This window comes from Vanessa tameamea, chromosome 11 (genome assembly GCF_037043105.1).
Source record: "Vanessa tameamea isolate UH-Manoa-2023 chromosome 11, ilVanTame1 primary haplotype, whole genome shotgun sequence".
Taxonomy (NCBI): Eukaryota; Metazoa; Arthropoda; class Insecta; order Lepidoptera; family Nymphalidae; genus Vanessa; species Vanessa tameamea.
Genome location: NC_087319.1, coordinates 242,600 through 254,300, shown reverse-complemented (window position 1 = coordinate 254,300; position 11,701 = coordinate 242,600). Strand labels below are relative to the sequence as shown.

Here is an 11,701-nt window from a genome sequence, read left to right as displayed (position 1 = left end):
AATACCCGAGTAAGGGACGGCTACAATTAAACGAAACGAACACTCCGAATCGCAATAGCATTGTTACATTTATAGTTTCGCGGAACAATAAAATTGAAAATTACATACTTAACGATATTCATTTGCCTACGGGTTTTCCATGGCAAGTAACACAAAGGAACTCGGTAGGTCTTTATTAAAATTCTCCAGGCACGCGAGCGGCCGGAGTGAGTTTCGAGTAATACGTGTATTTATTTTTATTTGACTTTAAGAACTTATGTGGAAATGTACATTCATAACTCACTCCCGAGGGAGAACTTTCGTATATCTCGAACGTCGGAGCACAATAAATGTTTCCTTACGTCTTATATTTATACATCCGTGGTTATATTCTAGCAAACTAACTGACTATATTTATTTTATCTAACGAATACTAATACAACGCTATGCAAATAATAAAACTAGAAAAACCTTACCTACCAAATAAAAAATAGGTAGTTGGAGCCATCAGGCGTATTAATAATAATAAGTATAACAGAAAGGTATCCGTGCAATGCTTGCTTAACACTTTACATGCATGATAATAGGACTATGTCAATAAATTTGAGCGACGTGCATGGGAGCAAGACCAGGGGCAGCAGCTTGTTTGTGGGATATGAATGTTTGCTAATCATGAGAGTTGATCCTGCAAAGGTTGTGACCTTGCAGTAACAGGCGACGGCGGCGCGGCAGGTGATAGCGCCGCGCGTCACCGCCTGCGCCCAGGAAGTTGGAATGAACAATTTATTGTTATACGGTGCTTAGTATAGCGTTCCGTGCCCTTGAGGATATAATTACGGTCAATAAAGAAATGCAACCATTTTGAACACAGCGCCTGTCACGCCGGAAGTTTATTTTCAACTTAATTTTCCTACAAGTCACATGAATTTATTAAACACTTAATACACACACAATTGTCATAAATCTTCATTCACCCATTATTCATATAATACCTACTGTTAGTTTTCTCTCGTAGTCAGAACTCGTGAATCATTATCGACGATTGCGGGTGCTCTAACTAAATTTTCATATGGTTCATTTGTTTTTATAAATTATTCATCTCACGCTAGGCGGCGAGGGAAAACATCGTGAGGAGATCTACATTTATCGCATGAAACTCTGCCATATGTGATTTGTATCCATGAATGTGGAGCTGCGTCGTGAAATAAATTCCAAGCCTCGTAAGAAGAGGTGGTGGACGAGGTGCACGTAACATACAAACAAAGGAGTGAAGAGCGGCGCCCTAGAGGGAGCCTGAAGGCATAATACTTAACAGTGCGTTACATGCGATTGTCGTGATGGCAGAACTCATTCTACTTTTGAGTAAATCTTACCCCAAGGCGCCCCAATCGATGTCACATCAAAATACATTAATGTAGGTATATTAATCCAGCTCTACATTGGATCACTAACTTAAATTTTACACACGACATTTTTACTAACCGCAATGTTAGCTCAGGTGAAATCCAAAAAAATGGGGTACAATGAATAATCAACTCACCCTTCAATGTGCAATAGAGCGTTAGAAAATATTTTGTACAGTAAATACGGTTGTTGGTAGTGAGTGAACGGTACCCAGGGTTGCAAGTCCTTTTACATTTTGATAAATTGGATTGTAAAATGCCGCGTTCTATATGGGTGTACTCATATAGGACGCGGCTTAGCGTTTGTTCTTGTAGGAAGCCCTACATTGGTTAAATATGTGGCGCCTTATGGTCTGGTGCCACTGACATTTTGCCAATTCCGCTTCTATGCCACTGCTATCGATTTAGATATAGCCGAATGTTCTCATAGAAGAATTTTAAATACATACATGCCTTCTTTTATTTAATAATGCAATATTAACCTTTGACAAAAGACAACAAATATTCTATTCTTTAGTTTTGTGTTTAAAAAATTCAAATTTATAAAAGAGTAAAAAATTGTTTATTACCTCTAAAATGCATTAAGTATTATATAATGCTTACATCATTATTCGTTTTAGGGGTAATAAATAATGTTTTATTGTTCCCGTAAGGTTTTCACGATGGTAAAAGCAACCTTACATAAAAATAATAAATTGACTATTAAAAACCTTAAATGTTTAAAAACTCGTACGTTTAGTAATCATTTAAAATAGGAAAAAACTACACAGAACAAGAACTACATTGACGTGGTTAATAATAGGTTTGTTTGTTTGTTTGTAATTACATACATATACATAATAAGCTAAATAAAAAAACCAGTTTTAAATCCGTTATTTCTTAAGTGTGAGATATAAGTACATAAATAGCAACCCAATCAGAACTACTATAACTATCAGTCAATGACTACCGTGATAAGCTATATCCTATCATCTGCCTCATTGTTAATATATTTTAATGCTATCAATTGTTTTTCAGATATTCAGATATTTTTTGTAATGCTTTCAGAAGTAGTAGGATATGTTAATATCTGTAATTGAGATTTACATTTAATAATAATATGTCTAAAATGACGGCCGACTGAATGAATAAAGTAATTTATTTTGAAGCGACAAATAAATCTAGATTCAGTAATTATTAATTGGATGTTATTGTTCATTGGTTACTTTTTCCTATATTATATTTCACTGACTTCATCTTTAGATATTATAAAGATTGAGACTATTTCTTTAAAAATATCTGTTAAACCAGTAGTTATCCCTTGAAACACGGTCCATACAAGCCAGTTTGTCGTTAAAACAACCATATCTTAAAAACATGGCTGAGTAGAAATTTTTAGTCCGTGAAACAGGTACCACGCGTAAATCTGTATTTTGAATACCTAAATAAATGAGACATGTTTTTATATAGGGCCAGACTAAGAGATTTGGGGGTCTCCAATCTTGGGTACAGAGGATGTGAGAGCCCTAATTATTATTTTATAAATTAAATTGAATAATATCTGTAAGTCGCCTTAAACAGTAATTAATGAACGTCAAAAGTCTCGCATATCACCTTTGCCTTTATTTTATCTACAAATAGCAATTAAAATTTTAGAATCTCTTGTTGAGGTCCCGAAGCCCTGAAGGGCTGATACACTCCCCTAAATTAGATCCTCATTATATCATATAATACCAATATTAAATAAATATTCCAAAATAGTTCGACTATAAGACTAGTTGCAGGCTGCTCCATCTAGTGGCAGTTTTTACACCTATTTGAAGCCGCCCATGTAGTAAGCATTTATAAAGTATGTTATTGTTTACATAAGCTAATAAATTCAAAAGTGTTTAAGAATATTTGGAAAAAATATAAATACTAATTGAATATTTTACATAAAACATTTATTTTAATTTTAAAAAATGTGTTTTTTTTTTTTTGTATTCGCAGTGTTTCTTTTGGCACTACATCTTTACGTAAAATAGAACGTCCAGTCCAATTCACACCCGATGTCATCATGTGTCAGATTTGGCCTTCAATTACTGTGGTTTCTCGCAATTTGTGAGGGTTTTGCAATGTCCGAGTGAAGTGATACACGCGAAATCGATGCTGTGACAATTGACTGACTTACTCGTGTTAAAATGACATCGAGAAGTAAAAATGCAGTACGAAGTTACGAGACTGAAATTGAAAAGAGTCGGGAGGAGTCTAATTGGAAGAAGGCTGTGGAGTTGGCTCAGCAGCTCAAGGCCAGGTCACCACAACATGGTGAACAGCATTTATATTTGATCATCACCTTATATATTAATTAAAATCGGCGTAACTTACACATTCATTCAGAATTATAAATATTATAGCAGTCGTTCTGAATGTTGTCAAACTTATATTTGTAATATTTACTAAGAGTTAAAGTCCAGTTTTTTGTTATTACAATTAATTGGAAGGTATGTTTATCCTACATTGATTCGCGATTTTGTAATACAAAAGAAACAGCAACGACTGGTTATTCAATCTGTTATTATTTTTTATTTGCTAATGACACATCATAATTCACATAGGCACTTGTTACTGGTGAATCATCCTCAACCCACAGTGATATATGTATGTCTTTTTTTAATTTAACGTCTCAGACTTTTTATTACAAAACCAATCCTTTACAAGATCTCGATTTCAATAGGAAACATTTCATTTTAATACAAATAAACTATCAGAAAATATCTGCAACATAATTTAAATTATGAAAATGAATGCAATTTCAGAAAGTCTTGCACATTTTCTCATTGGAGAAGGAAAGTTGGAAGCCTATCTTGAGGAGTGTGCACCCATCAAGGAGAATGTTGAAAGGGCTCAGCGAGAGCTTTCAGAGGCCCGTGGCTACCTGACACTGGCTACAGATGAGGCAGGGAAGAAGGCTGGAGTAGCTCTCGATTCCCATTTATTATTAGGGAAGTTAAATTATGCCTGTGGAGCCTATGACGATGCCTTAAAACACTATAAACTGGCAGAATTGAATACCTTGACGGAGAAGGAACTGCCTGTGTTAGTATAGATTTTTTTTCACAATATAATTATTAGCTAAGTAATTAGTAATTAAACAAAAATCTTTAACTTGTACTATACTTGTAACTATAATTGTATTTATTTTTACCCATTGTCAGTAGTATAATATAATAAATCAAGATCATTTAATGACTTGCTATGCTATAAATTAGTAGGAAGTATGTTTCGTCGATTAATATAACATGTCAAATTCTTATTATTGTATTTTAAACTGAATCTAATTATACATTGGTCATTTGAAAACTACAGTATATTTTTTTAAAAAAAAAACAATACTATCAGTGATTTTAATAGACAATTATTACAGTTTTTTGACAACTTAAAAATGGCTAGGAGTATGTTCTACAAGTGGTCAGGATTGAACCTACTATTTCGTCATTGCTAGATGATTTATTAAATAACACTTTTAGTGCAGAGCTTTGGAAATAAATGTATATTTAGAAAAACAATCTAATAGATTCATTAACTCTCACTGCCATCATAATTAGATAATGGTATGTAATATTTTTTAAATGACGTGTCCCTGGAAATTGTGTAATGTTAAGTTATGATAAAACTAACGAGATTGTTAACTGTCGAAAAGATATGAATGCAACATAAATTTGCAATAACACATATAAAATACTGATAGTTTATAATCTTTTATTTGAGGTTGATTTTCAGTTAAAATGTTGATATATTTTTATACAACCTTTATAAAAAATGTATATTTTAACTGAAATTTGAATTAACATTTAAGTTTCGATTGATTTCAATAAATCTCTTTTACAGCCGAAGCCTTCGTATAGTAGCCGAGTCGTATGCCATCAAGGGCTTGTGCTTAGAACAAACTGCGTTACCAGGCTCTACAAGTCGATACAAACAGGCAGAGAGGGAATCTGAGATGGTAAAATATTTTATCTAATAATTCCACTATGGAGCCTCGATACATACACTATACAGCACATATTGACTAGTCTAGTTTCAAGAAAGTTGTGCAAGAGGTAATTATCAAAAATATTCACTTCAGTAGTGAAATAACAAATAATTTAACTATTAGAGTACCTTAGAAACCGGGTATTATACATGTGCTTAACAAATTTGAGAGAGATATATAAATGTTACTCATATATGATCGACTCTACTACTACTAAAATAATTCTTTTTGAATATATAAAGGGCGAGTGTCCCATTCTTAAGCTATTCTTATCAGGACATCTATTTGTCTATCTGCGCTATCAGTTCGCGTTTAATAACTCTAACACTGATAGCTGGTTCCTCGACGTGCCAATAGATGGGGCACGACACGAATAATAACAAACGTCGAGAATATTCCAGATTGTAATGCTCGGAAATGCACTTAAACTAACGACTAGATAAACAGCGGAGAACTCGAGCATAGAACGAACGTCCAGTAAAAAAATTGATTTCCTAAATGGAATAATTTCAGTGGTGACGTAATAACGCCCGCAGATCCGCAGCTTCGAGGTGTCGTCGGAGCTGAGCCTGCTGTACCTGCAGCGCTGCGCGCGCTGCGCCGGCGCCACGCTGGAGGCCGCGCTGCTGCGCGCGCCGCTGCTGCACATCCGCGCCGGCCGCCTGCACGCCGCCATCGACAGGTAGCAGAGCCCGCCGCCCCGCTGCCCCGCCGCGCCCCCCGCGCCCCCCGCGCCCCGCACTCACACGCGCTGTACTGCTACAGGTATCGCGAAATGCTGACGGCCGTCGAGTCGGTGTCGACGCAGGCCTTGCGCCTCACGCTCGCCAGGCAGCTCGCCGAGGTGCTCATGAGGGGCGTCACGGGACAGGTAGCTGCAGCTTCGTCGGGCGCGGTGCGCTCCGACTCGCACCGGTTGTATATTTATTGTTTTGTGTAGGTTTACCAGGCGCCCCGGAAGGTGGCGGCTCCCTCGCAGTTGCAGGGCACGCTAACGAGGAGAAGGGAGGAGTACGTCTCGGAGGGACCGTGGAAGCCGAAGAAGTACGCTGGGATCAATCAGGTAATTATATTGAACGGATTGAGCTCCGAACGTATCGTTTTTTTGTTAGAGAGCAGAAGTCGAAATTATGTTTGCAACGTGTGTGGCCGGCTCCTCACGCCAAACATCAGTACAGTCCCAAGTGCGGGTTTGCAGTTCGTGCCGCGAAACGAGTACGAGGAGGTGCTGCTGCTGCTGCTGGTGGGCGAGGCCATGGCGGTGCGCGACGCCGTGCTGTCGCAGAGCGGAGAGTTCTCCGCCGCGCGCGACCACTCGCTGCAGAACGCCGTGGCCGTGGCCGACCTGCTGGCGCTGGCCGCCGTGCGCTGGGGGCAGCTGGCGCTCGTCATCGAGGTACGTGTCTCGGACGCGCGAGTAGTGGCGCCCCGACGGCGTAAAACGTTATTTATTTACATCACAACGTAGCCCGTCATACACGAACATAGAATTGTAAATCCGGGAGTAGAATGAGTAATGTGTGCTTTCGTTGGCCCGGCGCCCCGGCCCCCCGGCCCCCCGGCCCGTGCAGTCGCTGGAGCGCGCGATGAAGTTCTCGTTCGGTTGCGCGCACATCTGGCGGCAGCGCGCGCTGGCCACGGCGGCGGCCGCGCGCGCCGCGCCCGCGCCCCCCGCGCCGCCGCTGCCAGGTATGGGACGCCGTAGACATGCGGATCGAGAGGTCGTTAAGTAACTTTAAAAGCAATCGATGATTGCTTCACAAGTATAAATGTAGACATTTTTGTAAGAAACACAATACTGTATAGGCTCGTGCAGGAAAGGCAATATATCCTTCCTGGGGCACATGGGTATTCGTTCCTACTATAAGAATCCGCCCCACTTTAAAGCTCATTAAAATGGTGGAAAAGATTGAGCACGAGGCCGCTAAGCGCGCGCGTGTCCGCAGGCAGCGCGGCGTGGGGCGCCAGCGTGCGCGCGCTGGGCGTGTGCCGGCGGGCGGCGCCGCTGCTGCGGCACGACGCCGCGCTGCGCCTGCTGGCCGCCAGCACGGCCTACCGCGCCGGCTGGGTGAGTGCTGCCCTTAATCGATACTGATGCCTGTTCGTTGGATTTCTAATTGAATATGTAGCGAAAGCGACTTCGCTTCGACCGAGGGTCCCGCGACGTTTATTAATATTTTTATTATTTGAGCGTTTCTATTTATGGTTTAGTAGTAGACGGTAGACTTCAATAAAAAAACTAATCGGTTCGTTCGTTGTCGAGAAATATTTGAAAGTTAAGTGGATACATCGATAGTTTTCGTCTTGCGTAGATAGAGGAGGGAATCGAGTTGGCGGAGGAGGCGCTGTCGATAGAGGAGGCTCGGGGCGGCGTGTTGTTGGCGCGCTGCTATCTCTACTGCGGAATCGGACGACAATCGAAAGCACAGGTGACCCCACTGAACGGAAAAAAAAAACATTTGCTATAAATAGGCAATTTTAGTAGAAAGCATGTAATATAAAAATTGAAGGTGTAGGTTATATTGGAAAAAAGTCCATACAATAGACCCTTGCGGAACACTTTGTATACTTGAGTTATGCAAAACTTACTTACTAATTATTAACACAGAATCTTAGTTGCTACTTATATCATTATATTATTTTAAATACACACACATTTTTGATGCACGATACGTAATCAAAAAATTACTCTCTTCTCAGAAAACGAATTCTCGCATTGAGAAGGAAGCAGATAACGACACCAGTCTAAGGATGCTGCTGAAGTCAGTGGAGCTGGACGACAACGACCACCTGGCGTTCTATCACCTGGCGCTGCAGTATATTCACCTGGGGATGTTGAACGAGGCGATGGTAAAACTAAACAGAACAGCCAATATATTGACGTTAATTTATATGAACCGATCGATCCACTCGCACTCGTGCTGGAACTCGGTGCAGTTTCCAAAGTACGATTTTGAAAAATGTCATCTGTATCATGCCGGCTGCCGAATCGCAATGTAATTTCTCCAAACCAGCACAAGGTTAACCTCACCGGTATCGACCGACATTCGGTCATCGTCTCTGCTCCGATCGGCAGGGCGAGGGTCGCGGCCCCCCTCGGCCCCGGCTGCCTCAGAATGAATCCGTAATTCGCGTGCGGCGCAGGACGCGACGCGCGCGTGCCTGCGGGCGCGCAGCGAGTGCGGCGGCGGCCTGCGGCTGGCGGCGGCGCTGTGGGGCGCGGCGTGCGCGGGCGTGCGCGGGCGCCGCGCGCTGGCGGCCGCGCGCCTGGCGCACCACCACTACCCCGGCGCCGAGTGGCCGCTCGCCAGCCTGGCCGCGCTGCAGCTCGTGTGGGAGAGCGGCGAGGTACGGTGACGGGGCCGGCTCGTCCTCCGGAGGTCGTCTGGGGGACGGAGGCTTCCAGGGAGATGCACGATAGACTTAATTTCTGCGTAGCGACCAGTTCGTTGCATCTGTTTTAATAAAGAAAGTAGTACAAGTAAAATAAAAAGTCAACGACTATATCATTGAATACAATATCTCTCGATAACGTTTTTTTTTAAAAAAAATCCTCCGATTGGGCGCCGGCACGGCCTCTAGTGTACGATGAGTTGATTTCAGGCAGCTCTCGCTACCGGTAAGGAGCTCCTGAAGCTCTTGAACGGCGCGGACGGCGAGGTGGACACGGAACATACGAACGGGTACGCCGAGCTCGACGCGCTGTCGGACTCGCAACACGACGACACGCACAGCAACAGAGACGCCGGTAAGAGTATATTGTTGGAAACGTTTAAACACAAACTCGTAAATAATAAAACAATTTCTCAATTAACTTCTCCGTCTAAATCGATAGACTGTAAAAATCACGGAGAATTATATAATTGTACATTCGACGTATTCGCTAATTTTTAATCTTTCGTTTCTGGACACCTGGACGCTCATTGCATTAGTGGTACGCCAGCCATGACCGAATTTGTCGAAATACTAGTCGAATCCGTCGATAAAATCTACACAGACTTTAGCGAAGCTTTGGACAGAGTCGATCACGATCGTCTTATAGACAAATTATGCTCTTTTCATCCCTCCGACTCTAATTAAAGTCTCATTTCAATAAAATGTTTTTAGAAATAGCAATAAGCGCGTTTCACTATAAATCTGTCCAAGCAACCTAGGAGTACCATTGGGGTCTCACCTCGGGCCAGTTGTTTTCAGTCGTCACAAATGAGTCGGTCGGTACGGAGAGATAATAAAAACTATGAACACCCGAAATTGTCTCGCGCAGCGTCCATCCGGGCGGAGTCGGCGGGCGCGTACCGCGTGGAGCGCGCGCTGTCGGAGGGCGCGTCGTCGCAGTCGCAGGCGCAGGCCGCGCCGCGGGCGCGCCCGCCGCTCGCCGAGCACCGCGCGCACGCCTGGCTGCTGCTGGCCGACCTCTGCCTCAGGTGACGCGCGCCCTTTCGTTCGAACTTCACATTCTAAATTTGATCAAATTGTGTCGAGTAAGATGACGGATACATTTTGTAGTGCAACGGTAAAATAGATTACGAGGCTCTCGGTGTTTCCCGTCACTGAGTATAATCATTGGGCTCCCTCTTAGGCTAGGAAGAGTGAACGCGGCGGCGGGATGCGTGTCGGAAGCGGCGTCGCTGACGCCGTTCAGTCACCTCGTGTTTTATACGGTCAGTGTATATCTATGTAATGAATTACACGAGTGGTGTTTCATGGGACGTCCGGACACGGCGGCTGGCTATCGTGATGAATACTCACTCGACTCGCCCTTCTGTCGCAGCGCGGCCTCGTGCACGCGGCGGGCGCGGAGTGGCCCGAGGCGCGCACGTGCTTCCAGAACGCGCTCGCCATCCACCCCACGCACCTCGACAGCATCGTGCAGCTCGGTCGGTACCCTCGCGCCGCGCTCGCCCCCCCCCCGCCGAGCGCTCGCTCTAAACGGAATAATTCGGTCGCAGGCGCCACGTACTACTCGCTGGGCTGGCTGCGGCTGGCGGAGCGCACGCTGCGCGAGGCGGGCGCGCTGCAGCCGTCGCGCGCCGACACGTGGCGGCGCCTGGCGCTGGTGCTGGCGGCGCTGGGCGAGCCGGGCGCCGCCGCCGACGCGGCCGCCGCGGCGCTGGCGCTGCACCCGCTGCTGCCGCTCGCCGCGCCGCCCGCCGCGCACCTGCCGCTCTGAGCGCCGGTCAGTGCTCGCCGGCCGCACGCGCCCCGCTGGCGGTCTCGACCAAATATCGAGTTCACGAAGGACCGCCTCTGTTTTCGTAATATTTTACTCTAAATCTTATCAAAAGCTTCCGACGTAATTCCGTTTCAGGATCATACTCAGTTCCGCTAGATGCGAGCGATTCGACTGCCAGATGTCTCCCGCGCGCGTGGCGAGTCGGGAGCACGAAATGTATTCATAAGATGTACTATAATTGCCGAAGTGATCGAATTACTATGCAGGTGCTCTAGCAGCGCGCAGCACCGCGTACTTTTGGTTCGCAACGTTAAATAAGACAACTCGAACCGATCGCGGTTTAAAAACTATGCAATAAGTCCACTGTGTCCTAACAAAGTATGTAATGTTACATATTAGTTTATTTAGGGTGCAACAAGATATACGTTTAATACTTAACACGACACGAATGCTACGAGATGAATCGTCTTCACGCCGAGCTGCTCGGACATTTCCCAAATAGTGTATAAACCTTAAATTTTCAAAATTGTCGACGTGAAAACAAATTATTCAATTATTTAAATACGTCTTCCTTATTAGCGAAATATCATAATTGTTGGTGTCCTTAAATTATCTTAGGAATACAAGTTGTATATCTGATTGGTGGTGGGGCGGGGGGTTTGATAAGCAAGCCCACCACTGCACAGCTACCACTATTGAACAAATCAAAGAAAATATTTACCAGATAACTTGACTTCGGCTTACGGCTTGGTTTAACACGAGTGCGTACAATATTTGTATCCGCAACACGTCGCCAAATGCTACTTTCCCTTATAAATATGATTCTGTTACTGGAACCCATTAGGTCATTTGAAACGATCAATGTATTCCTCTTGTATATAGATTTTTTGAATATTTAACTATCTTGAATACATTAAACATTTACACTTTATTTGTATGACAATAAGGTTCATGTTTGTGTGTTAATTTAAGGGAACCGCGAAGCAAGTGTTTGCGAAAATCCCCTATATTTAAAATTATATTTAGAAAAGTAAATTCGCTGAAAAATTTGTTATAAAAATTAAAGTTACGTCAAGCATAACGGATAAATTATATTTAAATTAAATATCATTCTTATTAAAACTTAACGTCTTAGTAAAAAAATAATTACTG

General features: G+C 43.4%; 1 protein-coding gene across 1 annotated transcript; it reads left to right on the top strand.

Annotated features, from left to right (window-relative positions):
- The first annotated feature begins 3,395 nt into the window (after nucleotides 1–3,395).
- Nucleotides 3,396–11,498, top strand: LOC113400871 (tetratricopeptide repeat protein 7B). Its single transcript, XM_026640546.2, has 18 exons — nucleotides 3,396–3,668; nucleotides 4,160–4,439; nucleotides 5,232–5,346; nucleotides 5,913–6,058; nucleotides 6,142–6,247; nucleotides 6,317–6,439; nucleotides 6,575–6,772; nucleotides 6,948–7,065; nucleotides 7,323–7,444; nucleotides 7,689–7,805; nucleotides 8,077–8,226; nucleotides 8,521–8,724; nucleotides 8,980–9,124; nucleotides 9,641–9,800; nucleotides 9,956–10,037; nucleotides 10,148–10,253; nucleotides 10,326–10,552; nucleotides 10,685–11,498. The coding sequence occupies exons 1-17, from the start codon at nucleotides 3,542–3,544 to the stop codon at nucleotides 10,544–10,546; spliced, it is 2,520 nt and encodes an 839-aa protein (XP_026496331.2). The 5' UTR covers nucleotides 3,396–3,541; the 3' UTR covers nucleotides 10,547–10,552; nucleotides 10,685–11,498.
- The last annotated feature ends 203 nt before the right edge of the window (nucleotides 11,499–11,701 follow it).

Excerpts from the sequence above, each read along its gene's own strand:
- LOC113400871 (XM_026640546.2), top strand. The coding sequence starts at position 3,542 with ATGACATCGAGAAGTAAAAATGCAGTACGAAGTTACGAGACTGAAATT. Across the intron at positions 3,669-4,159 it reads GGCCAGGTCACCACAACATG|AAAGTCTTGCACATTTTCTC; the intron begins GTGAACAGCATT and ends ATGCAATTTCAG. Across the intron at positions 6,773-6,947 it reads AGCTGGCGCTCGTCATCGAG|TCGCTGGAGCGCGCGATGAA; the intron begins GTACGTGTCTCG and ends CGGCCCGTGCAG.